This window comes from Dissoconium aciculare, assembly GCF_010015565.1.
Source record: "Dissoconium aciculare CBS 342.82 unplaced genomic scaffold K489scaffold_5, whole genome shotgun sequence".
NCBI classification, from domain to species: Eukaryota; Fungi; Ascomycota; class Dothideomycetes; order Mycosphaerellales; family Dissoconiaceae; genus Dissoconium; species Dissoconium aciculare.
Window position 1 is genome coordinate 1,464,134 of NW_022984955.1, and position 15,335 is coordinate 1,479,468.

The 15,335-nt window shown below is 52.1% G+C and overlaps 8 protein-coding genes across 8 annotated transcripts; 4 read left to right on the forward strand and 4 right to left on the reverse strand.

Annotated features, from left to right (window-relative positions):
• Positions 1-979: 979 nt before the first annotated feature.
• On the reverse strand, positions 980-2,036 carry K489DRAFT_207962 (uncharacterized protein). Its single transcript, XM_033599627.1, has one exon. The coding sequence runs from the start codon at positions 1,845-1,847 to the stop codon at positions 1,218-1,220; it is 630 nt and encodes a 209-aa protein (XP_033460827.1). The 5' UTR covers positions 1,848-2,036; the 3' UTR covers positions 980-1,217.
• Positions 2,037-3,417: 1,381 nt separating this feature from the next.
• Positions 3,418-5,456, forward strand: K489DRAFT_409595 (uncharacterized protein; the record flags this gene model as incomplete). Its single annotated transcript, XM_033607605.1, has 2 exons — positions 3,418-4,253; positions 4,304-5,456. The coding sequence occupies 2 exons, from the start codon at positions 3,418-3,420 to the stop codon at positions 5,454-5,456; spliced, it is 1,989 nt and encodes a 662-aa protein (XP_033460828.1).
• A 1,121-nt stretch (positions 5,457-6,577) lies between these two features.
• Positions 6,578-8,176, reverse strand: K489DRAFT_317395 (HCP-like protein; the record flags this gene model as incomplete). Its single annotated transcript, XM_033601234.1, has 4 exons — positions 6,578-6,608; positions 6,879-6,943; positions 7,127-7,941; positions 8,014-8,176. 4 exons carry the CDS (start codon positions 8,174-8,176, stop codon positions 6,578-6,580), a joined length of 1,074 nt encoding a protein of 357 aa, XP_033460829.1.
• A 670-nt stretch (positions 8,177-8,846) lies between these two features.
• On the reverse strand, positions 8,847-10,372 carry K489DRAFT_356134 (uncharacterized protein; the record flags this gene model as incomplete). Its single annotated transcript, XM_033602532.1, has 2 exons — positions 8,847-9,455; positions 9,620-10,372. The coding sequence occupies 2 exons, from the start codon at positions 10,370-10,372 to the stop codon at positions 8,847-8,849; spliced, it is 1,362 nt and encodes a 453-aa protein (XP_033460830.1).
• A 964-nt stretch (positions 10,373-11,336) lies between these two features.
• Positions 11,337-12,365, reverse strand: K489DRAFT_208011 (ribosome biogenesis protein nsa2). The gene is made up of 2 exons (XM_033599628.1): positions 11,536-12,365; positions 11,337-11,486 (listed from the first exon to the last, which is right to left on the reverse strand). Exons 1-2 carry the CDS (start codon positions 12,303-12,305, stop codon positions 11,471-11,473), a joined length of 786 nt encoding a protein of 261 aa, XP_033460831.1. The 5' UTR covers positions 12,306-12,365; the 3' UTR covers positions 11,337-11,470.
• Positions 12,366-12,499: 134 nt separating this feature from the next.
• On the forward strand, positions 12,500-13,870 carry K489DRAFT_379796 (uncharacterized protein). The gene has a single exon (XM_033604733.1). The coding sequence runs from the start codon at positions 12,571-12,573 to the stop codon at positions 13,384-13,386; it is 816 nt and encodes a 271-aa protein (XP_033460832.1). The 5' UTR covers positions 12,500-12,570; the 3' UTR covers positions 13,387-13,870.
• On the forward strand, positions 13,494-13,902 carry K489DRAFT_208021 (uncharacterized protein). Its single transcript, XM_033599629.1, has one exon. It carries the CDS (start codon positions 13,600-13,602, stop codon positions 13,828-13,830), a length of 231 nt encoding a protein of 76 aa, XP_033460833.1. The 5' UTR covers positions 13,494-13,599; the 3' UTR covers positions 13,831-13,902.
• Positions 13,903-14,179: 277 nt separating this feature from the next.
• Positions 14,180-14,925, forward strand: K489DRAFT_409599 (dynactin subunit 5; the record flags this gene model as incomplete). Its single annotated transcript, XM_033607606.1, has 3 exons — positions 14,180-14,236; positions 14,293-14,471; positions 14,547-14,925. The coding sequence occupies 3 exons, from the start codon at positions 14,180-14,182 to the stop codon at positions 14,923-14,925; spliced, it is 615 nt and encodes a 204-aa protein (XP_033460834.1).
• Between the last annotated feature and the right edge of the window lie 410 nt (positions 14,926-15,335).

Genomic DNA, 15,335 nt, shown 5'->3' on the forward strand with positions numbered 1-15,335 from the left:
TATTAAGCTTGATTGCGCATGTGCAGGACCCTGAGCATCGATGATATGCCCTGGTCAATCTGCCCAGGTATATTGAGGGACAAGCTCAGACGGGGAAGGCGAGTTTGCAATGCAGACGACGATTTAGTCAAACAGCCGTGTCATGGCTTTCTTCATCCTGCATGCATGGCTTGATTCTTGGTGCTGTATCTGATGCATAGTAATGATGTATTGTACCAAGTGTGCTTGCCATAAACTCGGACAAGCTGAAGACTTTACTCGTCCACCTTCAGTCTATGCTCACAATGTCCGGGTCATACCTTCCAGGTGGGATCACGATGATGCAAGAAGTGGCTTCGATGAAGCACCCCGGGAAGCTCCCAAATAACCGTAGATCTGCCAACAAGCGACGCGATTCAGAGCTCCTCATCACAATCAACGATCTCTGCGTGCGAAAGGGCGACGGGCTGAAACGAGCGATCAGCTGCGCCGCTGTAACGACAATTTGCTCGTTTGCTAGATTCGGACAAGTTGCGCTGATTGCCAAATGAGTCCGAGAGTGCCGACGCCAAACAACAAACTGTAGGCTATTCCATTACTTGATTTCATCATTTTTATTACCCGTAGTTCCGCGAAGGGTCACCCCATGATAACGTGCAGCATAAGACAAACAACCTTGGAAGTCGAGCTACTGTATTTTTCCGAAGAGGGAAACATAGCGTGAGACGATGGTTTGATACAAAGCGCCCTATGTGACTCGAAAGTTGGTTGTCTCGTGGACGATTCGTTGTAGAACCAGAGATGGAGAATCGGCGCTTTACGGGAGAGGTGCTACACACGCTGGGCTCTACACACGGATCGAAGAATGGCTCGAGCTGGCACGTTTGAACGCAGATTTCTTTGACACGCTTCCCACGTTCCTCTTCGTCTCAGACCGTTCTTTCCGCCCCGGCGTGCCGTGCCGTACGCGCGCGTTCCGCAGACACCAAACGTCGACGACAACCTGTCAGTTGGACCTCATCGCCTGTTGGGAGTTTGATTGAGGGCGCTTCTGCTCGTCGTGAACTGTCCATTCAGACGGATTTTACTGCTCAAAATGCTTGCAGCCGATCTGAATCGTGTTTGCGATGGTCACTGGAAGCGCGTAGGGCAAGTCAGCTGCTCATGGGCTTGGGAGGAGCATGATGATGGTCTATCTCCACACAAATCCTGAAACGTGAGAATCATCGTCATGGGAATCAATCCTTTCCGCGCGCCCGTGGAGGACACGCGCGGAATGGCACAGTTCGCCAGGCTGCTCTTCTCTCCCTCCCTCTACTCGGGCAGCAGCAGCAGCAACATGGGCGGCGGGATCGTGCGAACTGAGCCCTCATCGGCGGTGGAGCGCAAGTCTGCAGCGGATATCTGCACCTACCCGTCACCGCCAGCCTATCGATCTCCGCCCTAATGCAGTCCTGCCCGACGATATACACAAACAGGTTCTTCTTCGTCTTCTGCTTACCAAACTGGTTTGTCGAGAAGTTCCCATCGCCTCGTCTGTCCTCCCCCACCCTCCCACCGTACGGTCGTTGCGTATGCTCAGTGTCGCAGCTGTTCGCGGTCGACGTGCCGCCTGCCCGTGATCGAGCCTGCTCGGCTGATGTTGGCGGCGTGAGCACCTTTTCCGCAGATGCACGAATGATGGTCGTGGGAGCGATTTCGCACCTACTGTTTCCAAGTATACATGCCCAAGTGGGATTGGTAGGCAATTTGCCCGAAGAGGACTGATGTTCTACTCTATACAGTATACTGTACCGCAGAAGAATTGTACCGCACATGCACTCACGCCGACTCTCCCCACACACGCACCGACCAAAAAAAACATCCATTCACCATCGACATCGCTATCGCCGACACATTCTGGACCACCATTGGGGCTGCCTGTCTCATGACACAGCAAGCGAAGTCGCCCCCGTCCGCCCGCGCGCCCACTGCCCTGCCTGTGCCCCATCAATCAATATTCCTTTTGCTTGGGCTGCTGTCATTCACTTTGCATCACTGCTGCCGTTCAGGAAAATGCGCATGGCACAGTGTCCTCTCTACCGGCTGGACTACAGTACACACTCTGGTGCTGCTCATCGATCGGGCTTGGCTTGTTTCCTTCGCCCACTTGCAAGAGCACTGCCCAAACTTTCCCATCACTGATTGCTTTAGGTGTGTGAACGAGTCGAGTGTGTAGTCACTACTAAGCTAGGTGCTGTACTGTATGGATTACACGAGGGACGCCCCTTCCATCTCTTCCTGCCTGCCTGCCTGCCTGCCTGCCCTGTCCCTGTCCCTGTTTGATGCACTGCTCTGTGGGTGTGTGTATACTGTGGACGCATGGCCTGGTTCATGTCCATGTTCACCATTCTACATTATACGTACACGCGCATGTCGCATCGTCACAATTTATTATCATATCACTTTGCGAGTACATCTCTGCCGCGCCATTCCCCATTTCCGTCAACGGCGAGTCTCCACTTTGGGAGAACAGGGCCGCTCGATTGGACTCATGATCTCTCGCTCTGTTTGTTTTCTATTCCCGACCTCGTTGCTTAACCCCGGCCCGGATTGTCGTGACTGGGAGAGACACCTCGAAGCCCATGCTCATTGGCGAAAATCCACCACGCAGAACCCGTTTGGCTTAAGACTCACGATCGCCCCCCGAGCGGTTTTCTCCATCGGCCACAAACCATCACACAACCAGTGCAACAACACATAACCACACCCAAATCCGACTTTCTTGTTCCTTCATCTTTTCACCAATTACTTATTGCATTCTATTCGATTCCCTTTCAGCACACTATTCCTCCGTCCATCACCGTCCGTGTCCGTTGTCGCCATCAGACACCGCACGAACAACGACAATTCCGACCATCCAACCGCGCGGCTCGAATCACGAAACGACACTGCAGGCAGCCCGGCTTGGACTTGCAGCTTGCATATTCCACACGACCGCTCGCTCAAACCTCTGCCCTGCAAATACCTAGGTATTCATCTTCACCACAATCACGCTCGCTGTGTCCCGTGATCTTTCCTTGCACTGATCCACCACGTGCGCTGCTGCCACCGATCCCCTCGTCACGCCGCTCTTCCAACATCACCTACCCACCGTCGATATCGTAGCTGGGAAAGCTATCGATTCCTTTGTTGTTGGTCAACTGCTCACTTTGCACTACCTTCCCAACACTGCAATTGAGTGTCGACTGTCTCTCGGATTGTCTGCTTTCTATAATAACTCGACAATAACCGCCCGCCTTCTCATCGCTTGTCCATCAACGTCGCGGCTGTGGTGTGTCCTTGCGCCACATTGCTGCTTACGCCTCACCTATTCACCGCCTGCCACACTTTACCGTCAAACATTCGAATTTTACGATCGCTTCATCGACTCCTTTGATACTTTCGCAACAGCAGACCATGGACTATACCCATGCTCGATCATTTGATCACTCTCAACCGCTCAACGACTCTCCCCTACAGCAACATCAACAACAACGTCAGAGACAGCAACTGGGCAAGCCACATCAACCCATATTCATCAACGACAATGATTCTAGTGGTGTCCAGCGAAAAGACTCGACGATGACCACCTCTGCAGTCATGTCGCCCGTTGAGTCTCAACACCACGTCTGGGACCAACAACACTACACTACCGCGCTCCCTGCGGAATCGCTTTTGACTGTTGACCCGTCAAGTCAATACTGCGACGACGGTCACACCTTTATGGCACCGAGCCTCTCCCACCAATCCGCGTTCGCGCAGCCGGCGATGCATCAGCAGTGGTCGGTCACCACAGGCACGGTCATCCCTGGATTCGCAGCAGAGTACGTATCCAATCAACCACAATTTGGTCACGGTCAATATGCAGATCAAACAATGGCCGCTACTCACGCCGCTTGGACCGACACTCACATGAGTCACCCGCAAATGGAATCGCAACCGGCAACACATACCGTGCAACCAAATTACCTACAGGGATCTTTGTCGCCACACGAAATCGTAGACCACATGGCACTTGCAGAGCAAGAGGCCGGGCAGCGTCAGAATGCACGACGCCTTCATTCCCGTACACCTCAGCGAACTGTGCTCGGCGCCAGGCAAGGCGATGGGATTCGCAAGAAGAACAACCGAATCCCCATACCGGAAGGACGCAACATTCACAATATCGATGCTTTGATTGATAATGCTGATGACGAGGGCTTGGTCATTGAGCTCAAGCAACAGAAGCGGCTCCTCCGTAACCGCGACGCAGCGTGAGTGCTATTCCTGAATTGAGTCTGACTCATGACTAACGTGGAAACAGTTTGACATCGCGCCAACGCAAGAAGGCCTATACGGAACAGCTGGAATTCACAGTCAAGCAAAATACCGTCCAATTGAAAGCCTATGAAAGTGAATTTGCCCGACTCGAATCACTCGAGCCTATCTTGAAAACATCGCAAGACCAAGTTGCCTTGTTGCAGCAAGAGAAGATGGAACTTATCGAGCAGCATACCCTCGAGACGACCGAGCTTCGGAGAAGAATCCGAGCCCTCGAGGATCGCCTCGAGGCTGGCCCTGCGCCAAGTATGTCTGCAGTGCCCAGCAGTACAGGGTTTACGGAGCTCAACGCGAGCATCGCGGCGTTGCATTTCAGTGGTTACGAGCAGTCCACTAATCAAGAGTGGAATGACTTTATTGACATCAATGAAATGGCCGAAGACTATCAGGATCCCTCGTCGTTCGACAACGCCCAGAGTCACATCGAGCCCGAGAGAGGGCTTGAGCAGAAAGCTTCTGTCGCAACCTTGGTGCCGAGTGGTCAAGGCAAGACTGAAAGCGCCACTGACCAACCCGTGGCTTCTAGCCTTCTGTTCATGATCCTCCTTTGCGGTGCGCTGTTTGCCTCGAAGCCGACGAGCTCCCAAACCTCCGGCATGCCTGTGGTCCCTCAGATGGTTCGATCCGCTGCCAGCGACATTTTGCAGGTCCTTCTCGATTCGGATTTGTCGACCTCTCACCATGCCATTCACACTTCGCTTGGCGCTGCTCGGGAAACGATGCAAACTGGAAATGTCCGCGCATCTGCCGTGAAATCAACTCCGATGGACAACTCCTACCACGGTCAAACGATATCCACTCAGCACCGAGATTCCCATGACGCCCTCGGACTCACTTCATCGCAGTACACATCTCTGACTAGCCCAGACTACGCCGAGGCCACGCCCGACTACAGCATCGGACGGCGCTCGCGTAACCTTGCGCAAGCACTGATGGATCTAGAGCGTAAGCACGCCCAGAGCAACAATGCCGATGTCTACGTTCGGAGCCTTTTGTGGGATCACATCCCCGAACAGGTCATCCAAGAATTCAAGGAGATGGTGCGCGATCATCAAAACATCGAAGGCCATCAGGACCAGGGACAGCCATTCACCACAGCAAGCCCACTGGACATGATGTATAAGCCCGAGCCTTGATCGCCACCTCTTTGACTTGTCCTCTCTGGCCGCTGCTTCCTCTCCGCTCTCCGATGAGAGCATCACACGCCCTATCTCACATCCTTTTGTCCACTTCCCACGAACGAAAAATCTACGACTCCCACAACCTACAAAGTGGGACGCGATTCTGATTTATTATCACGCTTGACGACTTTTATGAAATGATTATGACGACCCTCGGAATTTTTACCAGTTCCTACGAATTTGACTATTTTACGACTTTGATGACACAAATTATTCTTATTTCTCACGAGATCTACTGAGAGAACGAGCGACACCGCCCTATCTTCCTCTCCTTGACGGCAATAATGAAATTCCATTGCCGACGGTATTCCCAGCCACTATTCTCCAATCCTTTGTACTCTTTCCGGCGGGAACACGAAATCTTCATCGGTGATGGCGTCTTGGGCGCACAGCCTCTCTTCCACCTACCTTCTTATGCATCTCACGACGCCGTTACTCTACTGAACAGCGTCGCGGGAGATGCGGAGAATTTTCTTGGAAGCACGTATTTATGTTTGGGCCTTTCCGGTATCACCTTTGTTCAGCGGAGTTACGGGTGATGCTGCTGCGATGTGATTCCGCCAGCTCACTCAACCTTCCTATTTTGTCTTGGGGCCTTTTGTTCTATTTGTACCAAGGACATGTCGGGCACGTGGGTTGCCCTTTTGACACACACCTGGCTTGAACAGCCGATGACGATTTTCCTTTCTACTTGTGGCTTTCTTGATGATTACGAGATTCTCCTGCCTTTTTGCTGGCCAGTTCTTGTTCTTTTTCTCCTTTGTGAGCTATGACGACCACGATGATTGTATCTAGCTTTATGAAAATGGATCTCATCGTGACCATGCCAACCTTGAAATGTGACGACTTGTGGAATCTTCCATCCAATTGTCTCATCGAAACATTTGCTTTTTGTTCTCGCTCGCTTTATCTGAAGGGATAGCATACAGATCCGTCGCATCGTTTCATCCGCATCGATCCCGCCAACCACTCGCAAGAAATGGGAACGGACGTGTTCCATCGTAGATACTTCTTGCATGAGCATCCAACTGCTCCCACACTCTTCAACGAGCGAGGGCTTCGTCAACCATGTATCTCTATTTTGGATTGTACTTTTCCTTCCAGATCCTGTAAAAATCATGTCAGTGGAAAATGACTCGTGTTTGTGCTGCCTGTCGCCCTCCCACTAGTGCCGATGCCAGCAGTCTGATTGCGCAGCATGTGAGATGATTTCATGACCCGTCGCCTGCCTTTTGGGGTTGAAATGTAGCGTCATCGTTTGCCATACCCGTGCCCAAGGGAGCAGTCACGCAGGCCCTGTTAGCTCGGTGACGACCCGGCTGTCCTGGGGAATTTCTCCGATGTATGGGTGACACGAGATCTTTAGGTGATACGTACCATGAGTTGCCGACAGTCTTGCTGCCTTTCTCCTCCGCTAGTCGTAGATATTGAGCGGCTTTGAACTGTGACAAGTAACGGTTGCAGGTCAGCCAAAGTTCTGCAATACAGAGAGTCTGCGTGACACGACGCGTTGCCCGCTCGGGCAGGTCTCTCTCCGAGACCTTGAAGCAAGTAGGAGACAATGAAGAAGCGGCGAAGCGTGACCTTGCCCCTCAAGTTGAAATCACAATGAGCAAAACACGTACCTTGTCCTTAGCACCACCAAAGCCCTCCATGTAACACCAAGCCGCCTCCTCCATGGCATCCGTATCACCAAGATTGGCTGCAGTATCATAATACTGTCTCGCCGCAACCGCATCCTTCTTCACGCCCCACCCGTGCCGGAAGCAATTCGCCAGCTCGAACATAGCCAGGACTAACTCGCCCTTGGCGGCGCCGCCCTTCTTCATCCCCGAAGCGAGCGCTTCCTGCTCGATGGACGCCGAATTCGACGCCGCGAGCGAGAGGTAATGAATCGCCCTTTCGGGCTCCACAGGGACGCCCCAGCCGTGACGTAGCGCCAGTCCGTAGAGGACTTGCGAGAGGGCATTGTTCGCACCCCGCGGGTCGGCGAGTTGGCCGAACATGTTCGAGGATGCGGTCAAGTCGCCTCCCTCGTGGAGCCGGATGGCTTCTTGGATGTTGACGTCGCCTTTGGCGTCGGAGATGCCGGGGCTTCGACTCCTCCCGCGCGGTTTCTCGGATCCGTCCTGGCCGAGGAGCGGGTTGTTCATGGCGAGTAAGGTCGCGCGTTTCTCCCACTGTGCTTCTCGTTGTTCGGTTGTGGCCTGGTCGCCTCCGACGGCGGATGCGTGAGGTCTGGCTGGCGCAGGGAGATTCTCGGGCGCATCAGGTAGATGATCGGGGAGATTGACACTGGATTCTCGAGAGACAGATCGTGATCGGCGATCTCGGCCGAGATGCAGTCGTGATGATAGTCTGCGTTCTCCCTTGACTTTGGAGGGAGTCAATTGACCCGAGCCGTCGGCTGCGAAAGTCGCGTCGGATCCTGTTGTTGTTTCTCTTGCGTCGCTTGTCGGGGATGCGCGAAATCCCATATGATACTTATGTTCACGCGCTCGTTTATCATGACTGCCATAAGGCTCATCGCCGGGGAATGAAGGTGGACGAATCGACTCTTCGGATTCCGTTGTGGATCTGATGAACCGAAACTCCGGAACTGCGAGGTTGGAGTTGTTATGCGCCTCTTTGGCGATCTTGTCTTTCTTTTTGAGGAGGTCCTTAAGGCCTGGCATCTTGTGGTTGGGTTGCGAACGAGTGGTGGCGGTTCGAGGACGACGGATAGAGTGTGGTACACTATATTAATGAAATGTGCAGTCGCCTACCAGATTCTACTATCACGAGCACGAATGAAATGTAACGACGATAGACAATTGCGTAAAGATGGGTACCATTACAGAGGCTGATTTGTCTTTCTTAAGAAGACGCCCAGGCTGTGGCTGTGCCGTGTGAGAGCTGACGTTGCTATTCCTGTGTCGCTCATCAGCGAAGAATCTGGGGCAGAACGGATGATGCAGGTGTCGTTGCTGGTGGGGTTTTTTTGGCGTGGGCGGTTGGCAACCCTTTATAACGACGATCATGGTCTGGGTGTTTTTGCTAAACATAAGGGAACCATCGTCACTTCATTCACAGAATAGCTGAACATTTCATTGCACTGGGGCAGAAATCAAGTGATCGGGCGGCGCTTCAGTCGAACCAACCTGAGAACAGACCTCGGGAGGCATGCAGGTGGGCAATCATTTACATTGCACTTTTCAATAATTTTCATTTAGGATCGATTGAAGTGAGTACAAACATTGTCCTTGGCACAAGCGTTTTTCTTCCTCGTCTCATTTTTTTGATCTGCGCCACATCTCATGAATGCTCATCTGGTTCGCAAATGCGATTGTGTCTTTCAATATTCCTTCATGCAAAGGACACGAAGTCGTCCTGCTGCGTAAGTTCATGACTATGTCCGTCAACTGTCATTGTAAAGTCCTCGGGCCCATCGGAATCGTCGTCAGCATCGTCATCGAGATCCATGTCCGCTGCTTCATCACCACTGGATATATCAGAATCATCTTGTAGGCCACCCGTGCCTTGACGCTTGGCTGCCTTCCGGAGAGTATGCGCACGATCAATATGAGGAAGTTGGCATGTGCCTTTCTCGCGAGCAGCACAGTGGCCATGATTGCTATAGTCGGGACATTCAATCACATGGCGCCGAGGACACTCGGCGCCTTTAGCACAGTATCCCAAAGTGGCAAATGCGCGACACACAGGTGCAGTGGGGGAGACGTGAACATGGGGATAACGGCATGCATCGTTGGTGCAGTTGCCTCGAAGGAAATGTGCGCAAGCCGTCACACGATGATAAGTTGGCTCATGGGACAGGTCGCAGTGCTTGCCGGAGGGACACTGCCCGCTGCGCAAGAAATCTTTGCAGATTGCGACTTTGTTTGGATCGTGCGCGAATCGACAGCCGGGTCCAAATGGACATTTTCCTGCAACATCAGTTAGTGGATGGGGTCTTTGCTTACCGGCTCACAATATGCAGGTCTGATTGTGCTAATCTTTGCAGCTAGTAAGTCCGGCATTTGGTGAATCAGGTGAAGGGTACCGAATTTTGTAAAGTGTTCGCATTGTGCCTTTCGGCGTGCGGTCGTGAGTCTGCGAGCTGTGAGCAAGGGCCCGAGTACAACATCGCTGTCGCGTGCATAATTGTACCTTGAGTTGCTCTTCGAGGCACTCGCCCGTACAAGATTACCTCGTTTCGTTCGAATGAAGATGACATCTGCAATTTTAGCCGTCTTGGGCGTCTCTTGAGGACCATCTGAAACGCAAATCTTCAGCATCCTTTCGGTCATGGTTCCACGCGCGGTCTCACCAGATACCCGATATAATTTACTTCCATCGTCGGCCATTCGGAATTGAAGACCGCTGATCGTCAACTCGTGCCTGTTCTGCGCGGAGCTTTGTCCTACCTGCGACACAGGCACAGCAGCATCGAGAGCGGCCTTCCTGATCGCGTCACTATCGTCGTGTTGTCCTTGCTTCTGTTTCATTTCCCGGTCATATGTGGTTTTGTTCATCAATTGATGTTTTCCTGCAGACCGTGCTGAAATATAATCTGCTCCTTGCGTGGCTGTAGTGGCATCGCTGGTGTTTGCAGTAGCCTCGCCACTTTGAGCAGTAGGCGCAAGAGCTTGCGAACCATTCAAAACTAGAGTCCGATTTTTGTGAGAGGTCGCATATCCTGCCCGTCCACCACGACCACCACGACCACCGCGGGGATACGGAGCCCATCGAGGATCTCGGTAAGCGTATGGTGCTGCATACGGAGCAGAACTCTGGTGGCCGTACTGCGAATTTGATGTTGGTCGTTGTTTGTGCTGCTGAATCTGGCCGGAAAGTGCTGCAATTCTGGCTTGCAGTCGCGCGTTTTCGTCCATATTATGCTGGCTGTTATAACTCGCAGGGAGGCTATAAATCGCGTAGAGTCACGTAGACTGCAGATTGAGTACACAATAGTGTGCGTAGAAATGGAAAAGAGGAATATGACGGATGAGAGTGGCGTCATGTGCAGTTTCAAATACCGTGCATACAGATCCTTTCACGTGCTGATGGGTCCGTGCATTCTCTGCGGGCACCTTTTGCACTAGCACACTGGATCTCAACCTACCTAGGTACGTTCACTCATCATTACGGCTTCGTCGCATTGCTACAAGTATTGAGTTGCGATCTTGATAGATTGCATGAGTATGATGACGCTATTGACTATGAACTGAGAAGGTGTGCGTATTATGGCACAACCAAGTACTCATGACTACTTGACCTTCGGAAATTGCTGGGGAGGTTGCCATGCCTTGACTGAATTATGAGAATTCCTAAGTCTGCCTTGCAACTTGTCTCATCCACGGAACATTCCTCATCAGCAGAAGCTGCCGGCTTGCTTTGCACTATGCGCGAGTGTTCTATCGCTGCACAAATCCGTTTGCATTTTGGTTGGATCATCCGAAACAGGGATGTGGTATGTGACGGTGTCCCACCTGCGGACGCACGCTGATCCCCTCTGACGCCGCAATGCTAGCACTTCAGCAATCTTGTTGTGCCACGGAGCGGATTCCATGACCATAGTATGATGCTCTTTTGATTCTGCAGGCATGCTGAATGAGCACCTGATGTAGCACACGGGAATTTCGGTGCTAGATGCTGAAGGTCTGGCACGTGCGTATGATGGCGTGACTTCCTTGTTGCGATGTGCCGGACGAGAGCGTATCATCTTGCATGAATGACATCCTCGATGGTGGTCGAGGCGTGAGCGGACATGCTTATTGCGCAACGTACAATCTTCGGCTTGAAATTAGTGCCGGATGGAGGAGAGAGGTTTCGTGCAGTTTCATCGAAACAGTGTCGTCATCCTCTCGAGATGGCGCAATGAACGGACTCGGTGATTGCGAAGAGTGACCAATCCTACCGTGATGGTCGGCTTGTCGCAAGCCCACAAATCTGAATAGCGATTACAGGTTGCCTGAGATTTCGCTTGCATCTTAAACAAGAAGGACACTGTAGGCTGATTAGAAACGACTTGGTTACAAACCTCGCTCAAACTTACGCGTTGACACATCCGTCCATTTCGCAGTTGTTGGTGATCTGCGCCCAACGTCCCCAAACAACTTTTCCACCGGCCGTGACGAGACCAAGCTCGCTGACGTTCACTTCGATGATGGTACCCTTCGTCAACACACCGAGCTGGGTGTACATCGGATTCTGGGGGTTCTTTTTGACGCTGATGATCGGGAGTTGTACTGTCACACCAAGTTCAGGGTGGGTGACGTTCGCCTTCTTGTATCGGAGACCCATGGGTCGAATGAAGCGCTCGTATTTGACGGGTCGTCGAGTGAATTCCGGACCGACAAAAGTAGGCTTTGTGATCATACGCTTCCAGCTCTTCTTTGCGGTCTTCTTACCCGTCTTGACAACCTTGAACATCTCCTCCTCGCTGATGCCACGCACTTTCGGGAGCGGTACACTGAACTTTGCTGCCTTCTCGGCACGCTTGTTTTTGATAGCGGAACTGAGAGCTTTGGCATTTGTGGTGTTGCTCCTGTCAAGCAAATAGCTGGGGAGAGGGGTGCTCGAAGGCTGGGCAGGTTCTGAGGATTTGACATTCTTCTCTTCCTGTTGTCGGATCGCTTTCTTCATCTGGATCTTCTCCTTGTGACGCTTCTGCTGGTACAGCTTGGCTCTTAGACCACGCAAGTTCTGTGCATTGTCCGAAGCGCGGTGACCCTCTCGCGCAGCCCGCTTGCGTACGCGCTCCTCGTGATCGAGACGTCGACCATGTTGCTTTTGGAAGCGCTCAATGTACTCGTTCTGAGGCATGTTGTCGGTTGTGTTGTTGGATCAGTTAGAACATCGATGTGATCCGGTTCAAAAAAAAAGTGGCGGAATTTTAATTCGAGATCGATAAAGGCCTCAAGCGGAGAAAATCCGGGTCGCCGGCTGTTCCCGCCCCTGGCGTCGCTCTCTTGTGTGAGGCAGGAAAGCCGAGCTAACAGCACGTCTCCCGCGCGGACAAGAAATGTGAACATTGAATATCCGACTTGATCTGTCTTGGAGGCTTTCGAAAGAGCAATTCGCCATCAAAATGTCGACACGAGCATTACGACGGGCGCTTTCAGCCCCGGTATTGGATAACGTCTTCTCCAATGTGCTATCAGGTCCGTCAACAACCAATATCGCACTTCGAAAATGCAATCCTGTAGCATTATCTGTACCCAAAGCCGTCACACGATCAGCATCAACCACAACAGCAAGATCCACGCTCGGATCATCATCACTAGAAACGATTCAACATAATCAGCGAATCGCACCGGCATCAAGTCCACTGTCCTCCACTGTTCGCGAGCTTCTGCCGTTACTACAAGCTCAAGGACCTCACTACATCACAGTGCACATTCACGGATTTCCTTACCTGATCACGCAAGGAGATACCGTACGACTTCCTTTCGTGATGCACGGCGTGCAGCCTGGAGATGTTATTCGATTGAACAGTGCCATCGTTCTTGGAAGCAGGGATTACACCTTGAAAGCCGCAGCTCCTGCGCCCAAGTCAAAGAGCAGTTTCATTAGCACACCTGTCGCACAGGGTCTCAACGGTCCTCTCGAGGCTCAGGTGGAGTCACAGTCAGAAGAAATATCACCGAATTCGGCCGTGGGCGCCGTCGCGCCGCACTTCATCCCACATATTGCAAAAGGAAAGCACGGGTACTTGGACGACAGGCTATTTGTGTGCAGAGCTGTAGTGATGGGGGTTGAGAACGAGCCAATGCGCGAGAAAGAGAAGACCAAGCGTCGACAGCGACATGTTCAGACCATCCGGAGCAAACACCGATATACCATTCTGAAGATCAAGGAGCTGACGGTGAGGGGACTAGAAGAAATCGAAGGCCCATCTTCATGAACAGTGCAGAAAAACAATTTTCTCAGCTCGCTCGACCAACAGAGGTTTGAATGTTCGACCTGCCGAAACTTCATGAGACAGGCGTCTGTCATGATCTACGCTCTGTTCGAAATGTGTTCAAGGCGTGGGGACATTCTTAGCATGCTTTGCGGACGGGCAGCAGCAGCTTGACAGAACAAGATTGCAGACTGTGAAAGGAGACAGAAAGTCCAGATGATGGCGTGCTGGGCGCGTCTTCTGCAAATCTGGCAGCTCAGCTCTGGCGCGCCCCTAACGGAGTGTGGATCCTCCGTGGGTACCTTGCTGTTGACCAGCGGTGAAAGTTGGTCATGGAGGAAAACGTCGAGCCGGCTGGAATCAAATTGGTGTCACCTAGGAGGATACGGCGCCTGCGGGCAGATGAAGATGTACAAACAGTGTAGAACAACCTATTCACATGTATAAAATAGCTTCTCCTCAAATTTTCGCTGCATATGTCGGCTTCACTATGCCGAATATGATCTCAACGGATCAGCCAGCATCTCATTTGACCGAAATTATAACCTGTCGTCTGTCGCATGGACTGCGTGCTTTTCAAGAGTCCATTCCATCTTGGACAGCATTCTGGGTCGTGCCCAGGTGCACATTGAATGCGTGACAGCGCTTGCGAAGGCGCCAAAGCCTGTAGGGTTACAGTATGGCTGACCTTGGCTCCAACACATCCACAGTCGACATGAAAGACATGTTGCGCAGTAATCTGAGGTTTTCCACCGCTCAGTGTCTCTAATAAGCATATAGAACCAAACGGACAAAAATGTCACGTCCAGGCCCGGGTGCGCGGCGCTCGACGAAAAGTGAGTATATCGAAACGGTCAGTATTCCTATCTTACAGGACTTCGCATTTGCAAGTATTGATCGGTGTCATAGGATACCGGTAACAAAATCTCAAGACGTGCCCAAATCGAAGGCAAACAGAACATCATGCTCGGCGGCAAATCGGTCGTGATGGCCGGTGTCAATTTACGTGGAGATCTCCACCGCAAACCAGAACGTCCCGCAGAAGGCGAGCCTGACAAAGCCCCTGTCACGGCCATCACAATTGGAAGGTAACGATGGTTCCCGATTCTCAACCATGAAACTGGAAGAAAAGACACGTAGTGACCGTCTGAAAAACTCTTCAGGCTTACTGTGATATCGACGAATTGCATCATTCATCCTCCCATGCGGATGAGCCATGGCCAGATGAATTTCTATCCCATACGGATCGGTGACAACGTCTTCATCGGACCCAACACTTTCGTCTCAAGCGTCGCAATCTCATCACATGTCTACATCGGCGAGAATTGCGTCCTGTCGCCCTTTTGCATGATCAAAGAGGGCAGCAGGGTTCTGGCCAACACGGTCGTACCTCCAAACATGGTTGTGCCAGCGGGATGCATCGTCGCTGGCCGCCCTGCTCGGATTGTGGGTGAAGTCGGCGATGGTGCCGGGCAGGGTGGAAGTGTTGATGAGTGGGTGGAGGGAGGGGATTTGAGAGAACTTGTTCGCAGCATCAAGTGATTGGCTATAGCCGCAGTCAGGAGATCTCCTGGATTGGACAAGTGAAAGCACCACTAATCATCATCGATACTTCCACGCCGTTGAGCACGAGAGCTTTGAATGGACCGACTGTGGCTTGCTCCCTGCCAATAGCGATGCCTTGCATCTCAAGTCAACTCACCTACTTCGAGTTAGGGACATTGCAGCCCGATGCCGTGCTCGCCGACTGCTGGAACTCGGGAAACCTGAATCTAAAGGTCATCCTTAAGCTGAGTTTCAGAGCTCGCAAATCTGGAGGAATAGAGGTATGTCTCACTGTCAGGACTGCAGGCTTCATGCCGCATTGACATCATGCATCTTGGATGCTTTGGAGGAGAATCAAGGTCGAAACGAGAAACCACTCCAATTCCATTGTTAAGCGCAGAATGGTC